At 35.9% G+C, this 20,733-nt stretch overlaps 1 protein-coding gene across 2 annotated transcripts in view; it reads right to left on the bottom strand.

Moving 5' to 3' along the window:
* Window positions 1–364: 364 nt before the first annotated feature.
* The window catches only part of LOC140150569 (ras-related protein Ral-A-like), a 53,397-nt gene continuing 33,028 nt past the window's right edge, over window positions 365–20,733 (bottom strand). Inside the window, exons 3-6 of one of the 2 annotated variants that reach the window (XM_072172602.1) lie at window positions 16,618–16,864; window positions 9,808–10,016; window positions 1,942–2,125; window positions 365–742 (exon numbers count right to left, since the gene is read on the bottom strand). In XM_072172602.1, the coding sequence (XP_072028703.1) occupies window positions 617–742; window positions 1,942–2,125; window positions 9,808–10,016; window positions 16,618–16,722 (624 nt within the window). In that variant the 5' untranslated portion in view covers window positions 16,723–16,864 and the 3' untranslated portion in view covers window positions 365–616. Of the gene's footprint in view, window positions 743–1,941; window positions 2,126–9,807; window positions 10,017–12,628; window positions 12,737–16,617; window positions 16,865–20,733 lie in introns of those variants that run through there. The other variant, XM_072172603.1, reaches the window with a different exon arrangement.

Genomic DNA, 20,733 nt, shown 5'->3' with positions numbered 1-20,733 from the left:
ATTTGAAATTCACACTCCCTGCATGGAAGATTAAGGTCATGTCTGCTATAATAGGGGGTGAATTGATAGGGAGTGTATGGATTTCAAGTAGAATAGCCCATTAATTGTGATGCATCGTTTCCCAGGCTCTAACCTTCGCTGCATCACATCCATCATATATTTTGTTTGTTTTATGTCATTTTGATTGTAACGTAAACACACCAAAGTGGGGGTCCCGAGACAGCAGACTACCGTAATTGAAAAATATATATCAGTTATATAATAATAGTGTTCACAACATCGAATCGTCGTCTGCATCACATACTGTCATATCTCAAAAGGCTGCCTTATGCGATTTTTATCATCATTGTTGTATTTCATTTACATTTCAGCATGCTTGTTTCTTTTATGAATGGGCATGATATTGTAATATTGTGATAATACCTCCAAATTAATATATAAAGTTAATTTTACAGTGTATCACATCACATTAGATAACAATAATAAAAAAAATCACACAAAGCAGCCTTTTGGGATACTGATAGTATGTAGCAGACAATTTAAATGTGTTGATTTACAAAGGCGGAACCAAATGGTGATCAGCTTGCATCAATTTATTACGTTATTCTAAGTCCTTTTACAATATACAGCATTTTCTCTTTCGTCGACCGTCTGTGTTTTTACTCTTCTTGTTCTTGCCGTTGAGCTTCTGATTCTCCAGTGCCTTCTGGTCGCGTATCTTGCGCATGAGGTCGTAAAATGCCTGTAGGGATGGAGAGCAGACAACAACGAGAGACGAAATTATTAATATTTGCAATGGATAATTAAAAACCATGCAAGGTCGTAATTGCAATGGTCCTCCTATGAGTCATATGTTTATGATCATTGTGCTGGATCATATTTTCAGTTCAATAAATTTTTGTAGTTTGAGTGCATTAATGATGGTGAAATTTAAACTTGACAAAGTCTACCAACCAAAAGAGAAAATTGATGTGTTTAATTAAAACTTGGTTGATTTTTATGACATTCAACTGAAGCAATATTGCACATAAATCTTATAGGGAAAAAGAAATTGGGCTGTTCCAGTTGAAATCCATACACCCCTATGGAAAACATGACTTTAATCTTCCACACAGGGGGTGTGAATTTCAAATGGGATTACCTAAATGGGTAGCTCCATTTGAAATCTACACCCCCTGTGTGGAAGATTAAGGTCATGTCTTACATATTGGAGTGTATGGATTTCAACTGGAATAACCAATTGCCAATATTCACAAATGGGGACTAAAATGTGCTACAGACTAATGGGGAGGGGAATTTTAGTCTACTTTTGTATAATATGTTATAGTAAGAAGCTTGTCTACATAATCATTTTATTATCAAGAACATTTGCTACCTTTGAAGCTTTTAAGTTCACAACTGCTGTACAAAGCTGGTTTGAAGATTTTAATAAATCCTCTTTCTACAGATATATAAGCCTGCATTTTCAATAAAGACATAATTTTCGATGAAGGAAAAAACAGTGCCTTTGATGTGAACCTGGATTATCAAAACTTGGTCTAAGCACTATAGCTCGCCTTTCAACCATGAGATTGTTAGTCAATGAGGTATAAGTGTGTTAGTATCATAGACCAGACGGGGAAGTCCTCATCTGGTCTATGCACTAGCGCACTCTCCTTTTAACCATCATGGGTTCGAATCTCAGCACGACAGAATGAAGATAAAAGCTTGACCACGGTATGAAACAGGTTACTTCGCTGAATGTTTCTACAGATGTGGGCTGGGAGTCCAACTACCATCGGCTGAGCAGTCCGTGACAATATTGATGGGTCGTAAATTTACTGCTGTATAGGTATTAGACAGATAGGTATTTGACGTGCCACATCCATGAACAAATTAATTTGAAAAGCTCGCTGTCCAGAGTATATCACAATCATCATAGAGTCTACCTGTCATACATACCTTATCTACATTTTCCCTTGTCTTTGCAGAAGTCTCCACGTATGGTACACCCCATGACGTCGCTCTCTCTTGTGCTTCTTCCTGGCTGACTTGCCTTTTGTCTGTTAGATCAGCTTTGTTTCCTACTAGAAGAAAAGGAATCTGTTCCTCTGTTTTATCGCTCTTTACTCTTAAAATTTGTTCCCTAAAAATAAAAAATAAAGGAAAGAGCACATGGTTAATAGCTTAATTAATAGCTTAATTGATAAGGCACAAGGATCGTTTGGTGCAAGTTTTCACTAAAATGGCAGAAGAAATTGTTTTACAATAAACAAGAAAAAAGAAAACCCATCAATTTCAATCCTTACACCACTTTTCATTTGATAACGCTTGGTATACGCGCCAAATTAGGGTTACTCCTTTATGTAATTATACACAAAATTAGGGTTAGGGTTAGTTTAGGGTTAGGATTAGGGTTAGGATTAGGGTTAGGATTAGCTTACACGAAATAATTGAACATGAAGGATCGACCCAACTTGGTTTATTATGATTAGCAGACTTTGTATCTTGATTTTCAAGATTCAGTTACTCTCAATTGTAGTAATCTGCCATTTTACATGTCACATGTATACAACTTTCATCAGCATTACCATTATTTACAACCTCTGAAAAAAGTAAAATTACTGCCTAACACCAAAATGACGGTATTACCCCAATTTGGTGCTTGAAAACATGTACAGACAGCCAAATATACATGCACACAAATTAACACATTCATTGCTTGCATTTCACTGTATGAAACTGTAAGACGAACCAACAAAAATTAGAAGCTTTTACTTCTTCATAAAATATTATCACCCCATTTTATCTCTCCTTTGAATCTTTCCTCCCATCTGGTGACATATGCCGTGTGATCATGGTGATCTATCAAGCAGATAAGTGGATGTTGGAAACTAATTTTAAGAGATTATAGATATCTTTTGTATTTTGCTGTTTTTCAGCAGTATAAAACAAATCATATCACAGAAATGACCATTGCAATTATGATGGGATTTCCAGTATTATGAATTAGGCATTGTATGAAATGAACAAAAAACAAAAATTGATTTTGTGAGTATGAAGATTGAAATTATTGTGTTTTCTTATTTTAATTGATCTCATCAAATGGAGGGGAGGTACATAAAAAGATTATGCAAAAAAAAAATGGGTTATGGCCAATTCTATCTCCAGAATAGACCTTTCCAAATCAAAGTTTTCCAACGACAGCTATTGTTTGTTTGGATAACCCAGTTTATAATTACAGGTCATCAATGTTAACACAAATGCAACTATTTTGCCTGAACACAAATCTGCATAGAATACATGATCAAGCGTGGGGTATGTCTTGTGTAAGAGATTAATGCTCACGTTGCCATGTGTCTATTTGTCCAAATCTAAAGTGCCAAAAAACAATGAACATTTGCACTTTTCTTTCCATTACTGTCATATTGTGAAGTGCCAAATAGTGAAGGCGTTTTAAAGTTCAACATGTTAGAAAAATATTTTACCTGATGACCCCATGTTGACATTGGCTAAATAAGCTGTATTGTCGCTCAAAAGGGTACCATAATTCATGATTTTCTTGTCCGCTATTTTCATCTTCTAGCTTACTGAATTGCTCAATCACATTTACATAATAATTTTGAAATAATTATATTATATTTACTCTAGAGCCTATCAAAATGATGAAATAAAACAAACACACACATTTTAAAAAGCGTACCCAATGATCTCTCATGTACAGCATGATCTCCCAGAGCCACAGTTCAGATACCTGTATGCATACCTGTAATTCCTTCAAATGAATCTGTTATTCTGGGTATCAATATATCCTATCTCAGTCAAACTCCCTGAGGTAACTTTTCAGACTTTAACATTTCATTCAGAGTTCTGAATATTACTATATAATGATAAAACTATCTTGGTCTTTGTGATTCTATGAAGATACCATGACATTTATATTGCACAGGGTTGACACAAACTTTCAGCCCAAATTGTAGGTCAAAATCAACAAAAGTCACCCAAATTTTCTCACACCTAATGCTTTCAATGGTCAGGAAACTACCTAAACTCACTGCAGTCAATGTCCAAAAGTCACCCAATTTTTTCTTCTTAAACCCTGGTTTCTATTACATTGGGAAGGACCAAAAGTTGCAGGAGCAATCATCAAAAGGCACCCAATTGGGCACCCTAATCGCAGGTTTGGCAACCCTGATATCAAACACTAGCATCTCTGTCTTATATGACCGGAAGCACTGTGATTGCCATCCCAAAATCAATGCATCTGAAATTATGATGCAGCACCCATTTTCTTTCAAACTAGAAAACACTTGAATGATTTACTGACTATTTTATTCTATTCCATACTTTATCAGTTTTGCTTGCAGATATTCTCATCAATGCAATCATTGACCTATTTGCAATGAACTGATTCACTGTTATTTATCTAAAGATGCATAACTTCATGAATATATGGTCGAATCCAACGAAAAGTGTACACGGTATGTTCAGGGCCATAACTTAAAAGTATTAAACAATTGGCTTTCGCTTTTTTTGTATTGTGTTTATTTGTTTTGATCATACGCTTCGCGCCATATATAATAAGACCCCTTCTGTAAAAAACTTAGACCCAGAGACCCAAAAACATGCTATTTTGATCAATTTTTTCAAAATATTTCTTAAAGTATTTTTAAAAACATCTACATCAGTTATGAAAAGCAGTCATTTGATTGAATCTAAATTGATTTCCTGAAAGGTGTGTGTTCAAAGATTGCCTGTTCAATTTTTCACATATTTGTACATAATTAATAATTTTTGGTGATACTTTTTTGAGTGGTATTATTTTACATTACCTACGAATACAATTTTTCATGGCACTAGATATATCTTTAAAAAATGGAAATCACTAGTAATTGCGCGATTGATACAAGCTTTGATATGTCCAATACTGAAATGCATTGCATTCAGACATCTTTATTATTGTGTTTAGCTGCCAGAAATTCTAAATGGCACAAAGATAGGTTTGGTAAAAAATATGCATTACCTCCGAATACATGTTAAAAGCTCTGTCGTTTCCACAAATTGAGAGCATAGTAAATTATATTTAAGCAATAGGTGCAGGGTAATACACTCTTTAATACTACCAATTTTTAATAGCCTGCGTTTAAATATTTCTGAGATATCAACAATAAAAGCAAGTATTCATAGGTAAATTTCGGTAACCGCATGTTACCTACGAATACAATTTGACTTCATGACAGTATTGTAAAACACAGCCATTCATGCCAATGCCCATATTGGTACATAACGAAGGCCTGTATGTTCGCTATCAAATCATATGTCAATGAAAGTTGCAAATTCACATGCATGCCTGCCATGCAAAACTGAATACGGCTTAATTGTTGAAAAAATATGTACTGAAATAGACGACGGTCTGCTCATTTGAAAGAAAAATCAGATTTGAGGAAGATTAGAAGGGGATAAATACTTGAATTTGTCAGCTGTCATGCTTCTGGTTTCTGAGTAATTTGTGTCCAAATTGATTTATTCGAAGGTAACTTTTGATGTTTTTGCTAAGGTTACCTACGAATACCGTGGACAAAAACAACTGTTCTCATCGTCTCCTGATCTAGACAACACAGTGATGGATCCTGATATAAAGCTAATTGTAGTTGCCCTCAAACAAAAGGCCACAAGACGTAACTGGCTCCAAGATGGACTTCACAAGTCTATAATAACGGTTTTATGCGATTTTTGTGCAATTAAGCAAATTAAAGTCACTTTGGTGCCTTTGTTTCTTACGTCAATCCTCATTCAACCGCTGTGAATCAACATTATTAATACATGATAGGGTCTCTAGTATCAATAAACGAACATAAAAAAATAACACATTCAAAGTGCTTTATAAAATGAAGATTTGATTGCGATATCCACCAAAAGTCTAATTCTTACCTAGAAATACTGAAATGTTACTTACGAATACAGCATAATACATGACATGTGTAATGAAGTGTCCCTACCAATGGAAATTAATTGTCAAAAACTTTAAGCGGTACCCCCGGACAATATTATTACCCATATACGGATTCATTCAACAATTATTTAATATGTAAATTTGCTGTTTAACTACTTGTATATCAAAATGAAGTGTTCAAAATCGTGCTAAAAGCATCAAATTTTTTTGATCTAAGGTAATAGCATTTATTCATTTGGACGTACCATCTGAAAGAGATCTAAAAACTACAATTTTATTCATTCATTATTATAATAGCAAAATTTGAACCTCTAAACTCAATATAGATATTGTTAAATTGCTCATGTTACCTACGAATACCCGGGTTTCTTCACCTATGATTTTATAAAGTGTTATGTGTATGCGTATAATTCCTAATATTCCTGAAAACAGATATCCCAGTTGTCCTTATACAATATGTAAATTGATTCATACTCATTTGATAAATAAAATACAGTAACTGACCTAAACTTCATTTTCAAAAATAAACTAGCATAATTGACTAAGATCATATTTATCGCGTTATAAAAATAAAAACAAATATTTTCTGGTTGAGCTAGCATTTTCCTGACACCCTGTGGTCTACATTACACGAAAAAAAGCGTTAATGGGGATATTCCATTTGTTTTAGGTTGATTAGTATTGCGATAGTGAAAGCATCCTAGTGGTATTCGTAGGTAACATTGGGTTTTGATGTCACATTTACTATCACACGTCCTGGATTTATTTTTCAAGATTAGTGATGGCACTTTTGAATCCTATAAGGCCAACATGCCATCAATCAATGGGCAAAAGAAAAAAATTGTGGAGACATTTTTATTTTGGACTTTTATTTTTGGCCCGTGGACACTTTTGGTTGGATTCGACCATATGTGTGATGCATGGGACCCAATCGAACTTATTTATTTGCCAATTACTAATAAACAACAATGGATCGCCGCGTAACATTTAATGATCTTGTGCGTGGTATGGAAATGTACTATGACTTTCGTGCCGATGTATCTTATGAACGAACAATTTATGCATCGTATTTGAATTTGGATGATTAAGCACTTTGTAATTAGTCTCTAGTGCATTTAAGCTATTCAATTTTTAAAGGGAAAACAACACTAAAGATGAAGTTCAAATAATATTTTGTAAAAAAAAATATGATGCAGATAGAGTATAGACAAATTGAAAAGTGACAGCAATGAATGAGGTTCATGATATGCATTAGTTATTTTTCGGCAATTGTGAAAAATCTTTAAATTTTGCTTGGACCTCGGATGCACCCCTCACCCTCAGGATATTCCTCAGCCTCAAAGTAAAATGTTAAGATTTTTTTTACAAATCTCAATACCCTCAAAGCAACTGATATGCAGTCATTCACCTCTGTAATTATTTTATTAGATGAACTTTATTGCAAACAATAAATTTTGGTGATTTATAGTGCACAATACCAACCCGCAATAAATTCAAGCGAAACCATATAATTTTAAAGACAACCATTTTATCGCTGAAATTCATGGATGAAAGTTTTGCAAATGGGCTGGAAGCACTCAAAATAATTCACTGTGATGTGAAGGCATTACATATTTTGTTCATTTTATGCCCGGGTTTGTTCCTTTTAGCATAAAAAAAAGCATTGAGTTATATTTATCCCTTTTATGCTTTTCTTTCTCCACCTACTGCCATGGATCGGGTTCATTCTATACAGAATATAGCCGCAGAAAAGGCTCATGAAAATCATGATCTTTTGAAATTTTCAACAAACCAGCTTTGCAAAAGGTATATTATTAGCCGTGTCCAATGAGCATAGTAAGCCTAAGAGCCAGCATTGTATGAAATTTGCACTGCACCCTGGCTATTGATTCAAAATGTCTTCAAGTGTAATTCTAAATATTGGACAGTTTACTCATGCAGAAACTTCAAATTACCTTTCTGTCTCAAAATGCAGCCAGGAGTCTCCTTTCTATACTGGTGACATTAACATCACCTTTGGTTATTTCCCCACCTTTTCTTTCTGTGCTCTCTCTCTCTCTCTTTCACTCTACGCATGTCCACACGGAGGGTTTTTTAAGCTACACGGTTCTTGAGCAAAAACTTGGGGAAATCTGTCGTGTGAACAGTCTTGAGGATTCCAATCCCTAAGTTTGTCCCAAATTTATCCTCAAGATATTTAGAAGATTTTGCGATTTCCCCAAGTGATCCTCAACTGATACAGACATATTTAACATGCCATTATGTGATTCTCAAGTGCTGAGCTTAACCTATGACCTTTAACCACTTGGTATATGTAGGTCACAGTAAGCTTCTCGTTGGGATTCCAAAACTGGCATCATCAGGCATCGCAAAACTCAAGGATTCAAGTTTTCAATGAAATTGTGTGAACATGCGCAGTCAGGATTGACTTACAAATTACAACTCTCGAGTACGCTAATCCTCAAGAATTTTATCACCGTCTGCACACGCCATCTCTCTCTCTTTCTTCTTATTTTAAGTATCATCCCTAGTAACAATACTCATCCCGTGGGTGTTCCCCAAGGTGTTACCTGGAGTTTGTCTAAGATATATTTTCGAGTTAATTGCATTTTAATGTGTGAGGCAATCGTATGTGTATGGTTATCAATTTTAATTATGCTACCTATTGCGGTGTGGAAGTCACCCATTTTGACCTCTTTCACACCTACCATACTTTGAATTTAATGAATTAACATAAATTTCTTATAAGGACAAGGAAGCCATTATGCATTTTTGCTTTGGAATTCCCAGAGGGCATACTATCCCAGCAGTGAGAGCATGTCCACACAAGATTGCCCCATCAATCAGATGGGCACTGAAGATGTTTGGGAATCTACTACTTAATGAAGAATGCATACATTGAAAAGCGTGCTATCTACCGAAGATAGCATACATTGGTACATCTGTCATCTGCTGAAGAATGCTTATTTTAGTGTGGACATGCTCACACTCTGGCCTCAAACTTAACTAGTAGAGAATAATATGGTGTTATCTAAGGAATCTCAAGGTGGGAATGAATATATTTTGTAGAAAACTCCAATCATACTAACTCTAATAACAAAGCAAGATTTGTTTTGGTTCATGGAATATACAACCTTCAGGTATTACATATTTGTTGGATATGCAAGAAAATTGTGTATCACAGTAAGAAACAGTAGCATAATGTAGCCAAGATTTCACCCCATTCATCCATTTTTGACCCATTTTTAGTCATTTTAAGGACACTTTACTCTTTGCCATCTCCATTTGATCCCTATAAATTTTCTGTGAGGGGGCAGTTTTCACCCGGCTCCACCCTGGCTACATATCAATATGTAACTAAATCTGATCCAATTAAACCAAAGTTGGCAATAATCAAAAACGCAAAAAATATCGTAAAAAAAGTACAAAATTGGAATATAAAAGTTCATAACTTTGCAGCCAAGTATGCCAGGGACTGCTGAATTTCAACATCAGTAAGATATGTACTGAGCTAGATAGTAATTAGTGATAATAACTTGGACTCAGTCGATGAGATCATGTCACTTATATAAACCTAACATGCCAGAGTACTACAAAACACTAAGTCATATATGGGCACAAATTTGCTGGCCCAGCCAGCATAAGACCCATGGCTAAGTGTCGGCGGCCGAGGGGTCTCAGGTTCGAATCCCATCCAGAACAAAATCCAGATAAACAACTTCTTTGTTTGTTTTCTCTCTTTATTCCTTCCTTCTTTCCCTTCTAGTTGCCAAAAAGCCGTTCGGGCGTTAGGGTTAAAAGGGACCAATTAATTGCACTTCAAAGCATAAACGGATGAGCTCAATGGACCAAACTGCACACATATATGCACCTACCTAAATTCTGAAGTTGTAGCAAATGATTCTTGCTCTGTAATACTAAATACACATAGGAATCCTTCCCCAGACCTGAAGTAGTTATCCCTAATTGCTGCATAGTCTTCTTGCCCTGCTGTGTCTAGGATGTCAATCTGGACATCTTCGCCGTCCAGTGGTACCTTCTTGCGATAGCTGTCTGCTTTGGTTGGCTCATAGTCTTCCACAAACTGAAAAAGGGAAAAAGAATATAGAATAGCCAGCTAAACACCAATTCCTTTGACCAAAATGGCCAGTTGTGCAAAGTTTCTTTATTGATACGTAATTACCGTGTTCTTTCTAATCATTTGCTAATTAACGTCCCTGCTTATAAATGCCTTCCCCTATTTTTTTAACCAAAATGTTAAATGTTGAAATTTCCATGCTATCTCATGTAAGCAAGCTTACCACGATCCACATACAATTGGCAATTGTCAGAAGTGAACCTCAAGACATTGATTGTAAGTTCATAGTTCATAGTTCATCATTTCAGCATGATTTTTTAAGCTTACCTAATGATTTTTTTCAGGAATTATTGTTGTTAAAAAAATTCTCTAATAAATGCTCCCCCTCCCATTTTGAAAATGTTACACTACCGGGGGCATTAATTAGAAAAGTCCACAATATGCCTTCCTAAAATTGCATCTAGATGAAATGCAAGTACAGGTATGTACAAGTACCATGTATTTTAACAGCTTTTAAAAAAGCTGGACCTTACTTGTCGTAATCTCATTGAGTTTCTGCATTTTCTCCCAGTGGACTGTCCAACTACTAATCACTTTATTGTATTACCTGAATCACTGTGACCAGTAATTACTAGCTGGTCCAGTGATTAGACAATCTTGTAAGCCCCAAAGGAATTACATGTATCAAAAATGTACCAGTAATCTCTATCCGACTGCAGAGGACCAATTCAGACGAAATGAAAGTTGGTTCTCTTCAAATTAATTTGATGATGATCCGAAATGGCATCTAACAAATCTTGTTTTAATTCACAGGTTTTTATTTGGCAGGATGAAAGAAGGATCCCTAAAAAAGGGTTTTACACTTTGCAGGGAATTAGGTTTCGATACAAGTCTAGTTCAAATTCAAAATAATTTCTCATATACCCAAAATCTATTATGAAATGGATAGTGTGATTTTATCATCCAAACCCTCAACAATTTTATATAATTTTATCGTCACCAGATGGTTGACTAAGTTCCACTTATTTCTAATGAAAGTAAAAACTTAAACATTATTAACCCCATGAGAACAACCTGCCGATTGGCCAAAAAGAAGTTTTCATTATCAATTGGCCCAATCAGCAACATTGTTAGAATAATTTCACCACGCAAAAAATTTGGGGTGAATTATTTGTAAAGCTCTATTCTGATTGGTGATTAGAGTGAAAATATCATATAATTGACCAATCAGAGGTAATGTTAGATCGGCAGGTAGTGCTCAGGGGATTAAACAAAGAGTATTTTATTACTCATCATAAACAAAACAAATCTGATTGAAAAGCGGTTTGGGTGGTTTCCTGTACATGTAGAATTTCAACCTTCAAAGTGTTGCATTTCAGGATCTACGCGCGGCTCATTCAAAAAGTTCAACCTCCAACCCAAATATCTCTCATAATCTACACTTCTAAAAATAGTAGCTCTTTCATATTTTCCATGATTACAATCTTGGGTCTAAACTAGCTTTTGCTTTTATTTGGTTGTTTTGATTTCTTTTTTTTGTTGTAGGCAAAGGAATATGAAATTGGGATTCTGTGCATTGGAAACAGCGTAAATCTGCACAGACATCTACAAAGAAGCATACAATAGATATCTACAATGAAGCAGGCAATCATTACACTGGAATATAAAGCAATCCATTAGGAGGGATGCACATTTGTTTGAGTAAATGTGTTTTGGGGGGGGGTTACTGTTTTCAGTAGGGCTTATATCAAATCTTATTTTAGTTCAGAAGCCACCTACAAAAATCTGCAAAAGGTATCAATCTAATACATTTGCCCCCATTTGTAGATATTAATTCAATGTACAAGAAGCTATCATTTACAGAACTGAAGTTAGAAGAGTTGAGGCAGAACTTACTGAATGACACTCACAGAATAAATATTGTGAATAATATTTCCTCATTCAAATAAATTGACCTACAAAGCTACATATGTTTTGGATAACATAGCCTATATACATAGAGTACTGACATCACTAATCATAAAGGGAATATATTTCAACCAGACTACTAATTTAATACATTCATTTAAACTTGAAAGATTTGAAAATACTTTTATTGGCTTTTTTACACAATGACAAATCTTTCGGTTTCCACATATCTTCTCCTTTTTTTAATTATTATTATTATTTATTTATTTACTGCATCCATTCAAATTATGCAAATCAGCTACTTAATAAGCATACTTTGCGCTAAAAAGCTAATCAGGATGAGAATGTGTTTATATCCCTACTACCCCTTACCAAGTTAAATCACTGTATCTTATGGATCTCCAGATTTTGAAGAAAAGAACAACGTAACAAAAATGGACCACACCCCCTTCCATGCATAGACAAGCAGAAGGAATACACCATTGCAAGCTAACCCTTATGGTTAAAGCCAGGATGAAGAAAACTGATACAAAAATCAGATTACATGAAAAAAATTATGTTTTTTATTATTATTTATTCTATGGTAGTTTTTAACCAATAATTAAGAGCCTGATTTTTTTCTGGCGACTTTGGCGCAGTGCTTTTTTTCCTAAATCCATATTATAAGTAATATTATCATAATATTTTTTTCAATATGGTTTTAATAATACCTCAAAGCAAATCCAGATATTCCAAGTCTTCTGTGAACTCAGCATTCAGGAAACCAGCTAGTGCAAATCTGCCTATCTGGGATTTTATGAACTTGAACATTGCTCCATCGACTGACTGTCCAACTAAAATAAATCGATGAATTTCAATACCGAAAGGAAATATGCACATGGTCAAATAAACACTTGCGGATGTCGGGATGGATGGCTAATACGGCCCAAGTGTAAACCATGCCCTCAGCTATGGATTTCTCTTGCCAATAACCTTTGCCGTGACTCTATCAAGTATTCCGTCATACAATAACTTGATATCAGAAGATGGATTTGACATTGAAAGAGGCCTGAATAGCTTAGCTTTATTTTTTCGTATTGCATATAGTATTTCCGTTGCTCTATTATTATGGCATTCATTCCATCTGTCAAAATAATTGCAGTAGTTGCAGGCTTAAGTAGGGTTAGAATTTTGGCGCGACTCTGCTAATCGATTCTCGCAAATGAAACACATTGTACAAGTCCACACAGTGAATCAGTTGTAAATGATTTCTGCATGAACCAAGATCATTTGATTCCCGCAATGTGTGTGACAAACAGGAAGTAGACAACATAATAGTAGTGGCATAATCATTAATATTATTGTGAATACCACCTCATGAAAGGGCCATTGTGTATTGAAAATATTATCAGAATTAGTTCTCATCATCCATGCATGCGACCATATACATGTAGTGCACACTAATGTCCGTACTTACATGTACTGTGAATGGGAAATTCAGGGGCTAACACCCTACTCTTTTCACACTGACTGAGCTCTCTGTACACGGGCCCGGCAACTTAACATCCCCTCCAAAGGACGGAATACTTTCATGGTTCATTTACCAAATTCTAAATGTATAATGTCGGAGAGCGGAAGTCTGAATTCAATCTACAAATTATCTTTTTTTCCCCTAGCCAATACCCAAGCAAGTCTCTACCCCAGGAATTGAACCCGGGACCTCAAGCACCACAGGCAATTACCCTACATGTATTGCCATTAAGCCAAGCTCTCACTCTTTTTAAACTCCCATCTCTGTGATCAATCAAAAAAATGGAAGAATACATTTCAACTGTCCTTATTGATATGATATGAAAATGTGACAAACATTTTTTTTTTCATTTTCAGTCTTTTTTTATATGAAGTTTGTAAATGTGCCTTAAATTTCAAGATGTTCATATGCATTTATAATTAATCCAAACACATGTATATTTGTATATATTATATACTACTGATTAAATTTGGGTAAATTTGATTAAGAGATCACGCTCAACGCATCAGTGCAGCAGATTACATACCATAAAAAATTTTTGCCTGTTGACATGACAGTTGCCAGGAGTGTAGCTCAAGTCATTAAAACGTGGTGATCCAAATTTTGTGGATCTCGGCTTATCAATGAGTGCTCAGAAAATTTTAAAGCAATTTGCAAAATTTTTACCTTGATTGGGGGCTTGTGGCACTCTTGCTACAGGGTCTATGCACTATGCAGCAACTTATGTATAAAATTACCTGGGTCGGTTCTTAGAGGCAAGGTGGGTATGGGCTATGCAGCAAATTTCAGAAAAATGGTTTTTAAAAAGAAGGTGATTTTTCAAAATTTTCTCCAAAAATCTGGTACAAGTGCTTTTTTAAAAGCAAAATATGGCAAATTTAATAATTTTAACATCCAGAAAATTGGTATATTTTTGGGTCTCTTTTACACAAAATATACCGTAAAAACTTGATAGTTAGCATATGTGCCTACTATCGAGCACTTTTAAAACATGCAAACTTGAAGAGCCCCATCCACAAAAATGTAAAGGGTTTTGAGCAAATCATTGATACACATAGTTATATACGAACAGGTTAACCTGCAAATTTGTGTCTCAACCCCATTAGCTCAATTAGTAAAGCGCAGGAATGGTACAATTTCATGTTTTCAAAACCGCTTGATAGTAAGCACATATGCTAACTATCGCGTTTTTAGTTTTACGGTTGAGTTATTTGGGGGTAAATTTCAGAATTCCACCAGCATAACCCCATCCAATCCAGAGTCCCTCAGGGAAAATGCTAATACCTACTTGCTTGCTTACATTTTTCTTCCAGGGTCTATGCTTACATATATGCATTGAGTGGTGTTCTCAAACCTCGACACCATGCAATATCTGTGCATATATTTACTGAGCAAAATCTAGCACTACACGCTTAGGATTACCTCACCCCTATTACACTAATCCTAGAAATTCCGAGGGCTGTTTTTTGGCTTAGGTTAATGGTTAATGGTAGTAATTTAATGGCCGATGGAATCTTTTAATGACTATCACTCCCATCACATGTAAATTGCATCTTAACTTGATGGCATGCTGGTAACAGGGACGAGGTGCAAGGAGCACAGAAATAGGTCAGTGGATGTGTGTGTATAGATTTGTATGCATGTGTATGCATATTCAAACTTGCTATCATCTAAGACCATGAGACTGAATAATTTTCTTATCTTCTGTAGATAATAGGATCGGTGAAGTTATTACTTAATAGAAGAACCTTGCATTTGTCCACTATAGAATTGTGCATTCTTACCCTGCATTTTCTCACACCAATTTTTACACATTTTTAGTGTGTCATTGCCCTTGTGAAATTCTATAATCCCACTTTTACAGAAATTTTACACACCATCTTTTCCTTGCACACCGGCTTAAGAATCAAATCAGATTTCATATCGTCAATAGTACATCCACAACACATCTACTACCCCTTGCAGGTATCATAGTAACAGGAAACCATGGTGATGACACTAAGCAATCCAATCACCGACTTCACTTCCTCTTGGTAAGATCAAATGGTCAACACTTCCTACAAACGGCATCTAAAATTTCACACCTTCCGCAATACTAAAGGGGATTCCTGCCCTCCACTTAAGCTTACAAAAGGACTTTTGTAATGTTTGTGAATTGAGGAAGTAATTTCCACATAGGCTGTCCATGTTGGTTTATATAGCTAGCAGACGACACTTTAAAATGACTTTTTCTATTCCTTGCCGTGATTGGGCAATTGACGTTTCTAAGGTTATTTGATGTTTCAGCATTGTCTGCTTTAGTTTGCTTTCAAGAACGATGAGTTGAAAAGGTGATATCATTAACAAAATTTCATATGACAGCAGCATCCCCATTTTTATTCAACAAAACTTAGATTTTGGTATCAGAAGGAAGTTCATATTTTGCTCATTATATACCCAAGTCAAATTTAATGCCCGACAGCCCGAGATATGCTTCGTTTAGATGGTGCAAACAAAAATGTGGTGAATTCAGGTAGTCGCAACAGAAGGATCAGGGCACTGTTAAACTGGTAATTGTTGCCGTATTCAAGTTTCATTTCTCTAATTAACATACATGCACAGCTAAATAGGAAATATAATTGACTGAAAATTCAATCCAATTTGGTTCCTTGTTTAGAATTACTCTCATGTTGCTGAAAACTATGACATACTGTGCTAATGGACAATTCCATTTAAAAAAGATGTTAGAAATATCTTCTACAGAGGGAGTACAAATTTTGTATGGAATGAACACATTAGGCAACTCCAATTGAATTTCATATGCCCTCGGAGAAAGATTCAACCAAAATCTTCCACAGACAAAGGGTGAGTTTTAATTGGGAGTTGATTATTGTACTAATTCCATTTGAAATTCATACTCCCGCTGTTGAAGATACATTTCCAAAATCTTCCACAAGGGGAGTGTGGACTTTAAATGGAATACCCAATGGAAATGAGACCCTTTTGGCTCACAGTAAGAACTCAAATCTCATCTCATTTTCCAGGATCTCATTTAGATTATGACCCAATTCAAAAGTGAAAGGGTACTGAAAACTGGAGCACTTGGACAGATTAACATTAGAAATTTGGTTCACATGGGATGCTATTAGAGGGGCTAATTACGATGTTAACATCGTGAACTACTTTTTTTTTGCTCCAGAATGAACTCACCTCATCGTACATAAACTGTAATGTTAACGCTGATTTGCCTACACCTCCACTTCCGACCATAATAACCTTATGTAAGGGCAACTGCTGTTGTTTAGGTTTGGACATCTTGACCGGTGTCACGTCACTTTGCGCTGCTCCAGGTCCAAGCTTTAGTTCTACACTTGTTGAGGGGGCTGGTTCCTCTACTCCAACGCCACTGCTATAGTAGAGTTCAAGCTGTTGTCTCTCCTTTTCAGTTATGCCTTTTCTGTATGGAAGATAAAAAGGATTTACAAAGAAAGAGTGATTAATTTTGAATATAATGGGGAATGTAATTTTCTCTGCCATAAAATAGAAAATAGTTGTAAGGATATACAGGCTACCGCAGGGGTTCTCCATTACATTTTCTTGTGGGTTAAAAAAGCAACACCCCACCCCCAAATCATAACTGAAGAAAAATAAAGCAACCTGGGGGAATGGACATGGATGTCTGGCATCAGCTGGCATAATAACTCAGGGGCCTCCTTGTAGAACATACAATGGAAGAGGGTGGCTGCTCCAACTGCCCTTCGGTGGCTCAATAGCTGAATACGATGATCTTCATACTCATTCGTTGGCAGACCAATGACACGCTTAGCTCTATTTTGGATGGAGTCAAGCTGAGCTAGTGAGGTGGGAGTTGCACCAGTCCAAGCACTGCTAGCATATTCCATTTTTGATTGTATCATGGCCTTGTAGATGATGGCTCTCTGTGCAGGTATAGAGCGAAGCTCTTCTGAGGAGTCCCAGTCGCTGACCGGCTGTCTTAGACATTTTGGTGACTACTTGGTTCCAGGACAAGTTGTTATTCAATGTAAGACCTAGAAGGTCCACGCTGTCAGCTTCTTCAAGAGTTACACTGAAAAAGTGAAGTGGTGGATGGCTTGCAATCAGCATCTCTCTGGTTGGAGAGCGAGTGGAGTAGCAAGTTCAGGAGCCGCCATCTTCAGGACAAGAGCAGGAATGTCATATGGGCCAGAAGCCTTGTTGATATCTAGCTTCAGTAACTCTTTCTTAACTTTGCTGGGCCAGAATACGACCTTCGAGCAGCTGGAGGAAGTCCTAGTGTGCAGCTCTGGGACACTTTTGTTGTTATCTTCTTCAGGGATGGTAGATTTTTCACAGAAAAGGGACGATAAACATTCTGCCTTGTCTTCTGAAGAGATGTGTGTATTTCCATTGGCCTTCAGTACTGGAATGTCAGACTTTCCACCCTTCCCAGCTAGTCTACGTGCTGTCCACCACCAGCTCTTTGACCCTGTTTTCAGTTCAGTAGTCATCTTCTCTCGGACCCGTATTTTGTGGGAGGATATATAGCCTTTCGGGGAAATAGAGGTGTAGGTGTTTCATGCGAGACTCAGGTGTTTGAAGCGCCTTCCATCTTCTCCATTTGGAGCTAAAATGGTCTGAAATTTTTTGCATGCTTCACCATATAATATACTTGTCCCCCATGCTTCCGCTGCCACTACATCTCTTATAAGTTTTAGGTGAAAAAAGGTAATCTTTAAAGCAATTCCCTTATTTTTGCTCTTCAGCAATACCCTTGTTCCGCTAAAAAACAAACCACATTTCAACGATACACACCATATTTGATGGAAATACAAGGATTTATGTACAATATGTGGATGTTTTTATGCATCATATACTAGTAATGTATGCATGTCTGCCACTTTATTATCATTTCTTGCTATTTGAAAAGATCTTTAGCTCAAAAATGGATAAAAATATCCCCATTTCTTATATTTCACTTTAATCCAAATGTGTTCTGAAACATAACCCTTTAATTTTTTTTTCTTGCATGTTTCGCAAATCACATTTTCTGTATCAGACTATACTCCTCTCTGTCACAAAATTCAGGATGAGCATGCATACCCATGAATTCATGGAGTGTAGGGAACCTGGGATTAATACCCACATATTATTGTTCTTTGCAGATAGCCAACACTTTCAACACAAACAGACATGAAATTCCAATATCCTCTTCAGATGACGGGCAAACAAGCCAAATATAGTATACCAGGATATAGTATCCCAGTCACTTTATAATGTTATTAAAATCTCAATAAAAAACCCAATAGAATGTTAATGTTGTAACTACATGTAGTAACTCAAAACCATTTTGAGCAGTCTTCATCACCAGAGAAGATATATTACCCTTCCCACAATGCATTTCTTCCATTTCAAATTTCTATACTGATTTGCTATCCAGTGCAAATTCTCAATTATGAAAACAAAGGGATCCTGTACTTGTAATAGGAGTGACATTTGATGTAGTGAGGTGATGCATCATGTAGCAAAGGATTCTGGGAAGGGTAAAGTAACTTCTCTGCTTCATCACACATTGCAACTAGATTCCAAAGGGAAAAGATGACAGTATAAATGTATAGAGGAAAAAAGCTTGAAAACTGTTTTGATACAGTCCCAAGAAAATATGCTTATTTCTGTATAATATTCAGCAATAGCTTCATTCACACCTTTCGAATCACATTAATTTCATCAGAGCATAGTCTGGAAAAAACTGCTGTTGAATGCAAATCTCTGCTAGATTGAAATTTGCCAATAATTTGATACAATTCTTTTCTACTCTCTTTTGATGTGACCTTTCATATTTGGCCAAATTGAATTTGTCGCTCCACGTTGTACTGACTTTTGCGGCAGATCACGCAAACATAATCTTTTCATTCGGTACGGTATATTCAAATCAGAGCTAAAAGAATACAGGGGGTGATGACTGATGAGGTAGTTTCTAAAATAACCCCCTGGAATATGAGCAACACTCAATTTAGACGAGGCAATTTTTCTGAAGAAAATTGATAAAATAGCCCCAGTAAAAATTCATTTCTTTGAGGCCTTGATTAAAATCGGTTTGGTGGATTGACTTTGCTGACTTTATTCAGCCTCCAATTTAGCTATGGTGCAATGACAAATACACCTATGATGTATTCAAAAAGGCTATAATGATACTTTTAAGCAGGGCATAATATCGCTAAGCAGGGCATAATATCGCTGAGCTGGGATCGCATTGCAATATGCGGATTATGCGCCATATTTTAAGCAAAGTGCCACAAAAATTATGATATTTGGTTTACTAAATGAATGGTACAATTACTATACAATTCTACATATATTCTGAAATGTGTTACAAAACTACACAGATTGATTTTCCATACTAAATGAAATGCCCATACATTCAGGCGGCGAGTGGCATGATAGAGCCGGCAACTTGTGAAACCGCCCGGTCTTATGGCATTTTCCATATACTCGGTTAGTTTTGTGGGGTTCATTATCGAACCCCAACAGTTTTAGCTTGTATTTATATTATTTATTAACATAGGCCTATTTGTTTGTGATATTTCAAGCGTTTTAAAATGTCAAAATAATCCCATTCAATTGCACGGTTGACGATGAAAATTTACTGAATTTAGCGAATGCACGGCGACCAACACCTGCATACATTGGAAGATTCATCGTAAATATTGTACGTACAAAATATAATAGATGCCCACCTCTACTAAATACCCATTATACCCCCATAATTTTTTTCAATGCAGAAGTGCCTGAAATACAGAAATTTCCATGCCATATAATGTGAGTAAGCTCAAAATCTGACTGTCATGATCGCTTTAAATTGCATGGACAAAGCCTATATTCTAAACTTCTATCCAGTTCATTGCCAAATTATAGTAGAATTTCAGTAAGTAAATCACACTCTTGCATACAAATGCACTTACAGACATCATTTTGTAGTAATTACCGTACTGACGCGAGTATAGTCCCACGGTCCCTCCTTCGAGTAAAGTCCCACACCCAAATTTTTGAAAAATTTCAGAAATTGAAAAAAAAAAATAATAATAATGTTTTTTTTTACTTTGGGAGTGTCCCTTGACCTAGACCTAAATGCTAGGATCATTCATGGTTCATTTTAAAAAAATTGTAGGCCATGTGTTTTGAATAAATTTGTACTCGTGTCATACTCTATTAATGATTTCAAATGAATGCATTTTGAAATCATTAATAGAGTATGACATGAGTACAAATTTATTCAAAACACAAAGGCCTACAATTTTTTTTTTAATCAACCATGAATGATCCTAACAT

Source organism: Amphiura filiformis, chromosome 4 (assembly GCF_039555335.1).
Source record: "Amphiura filiformis chromosome 4, Afil_fr2py, whole genome shotgun sequence".
NCBI lineage: Eukaryota > Metazoa > Echinodermata > Ophiuroidea > Amphilepidida > Amphiuridae > Amphiura > Amphiura filiformis.
The sequence above is the reverse complement of the archived record's forward strand: the minus strand, read 5'-3'. Positions and strand labels throughout refer to the sequence as shown.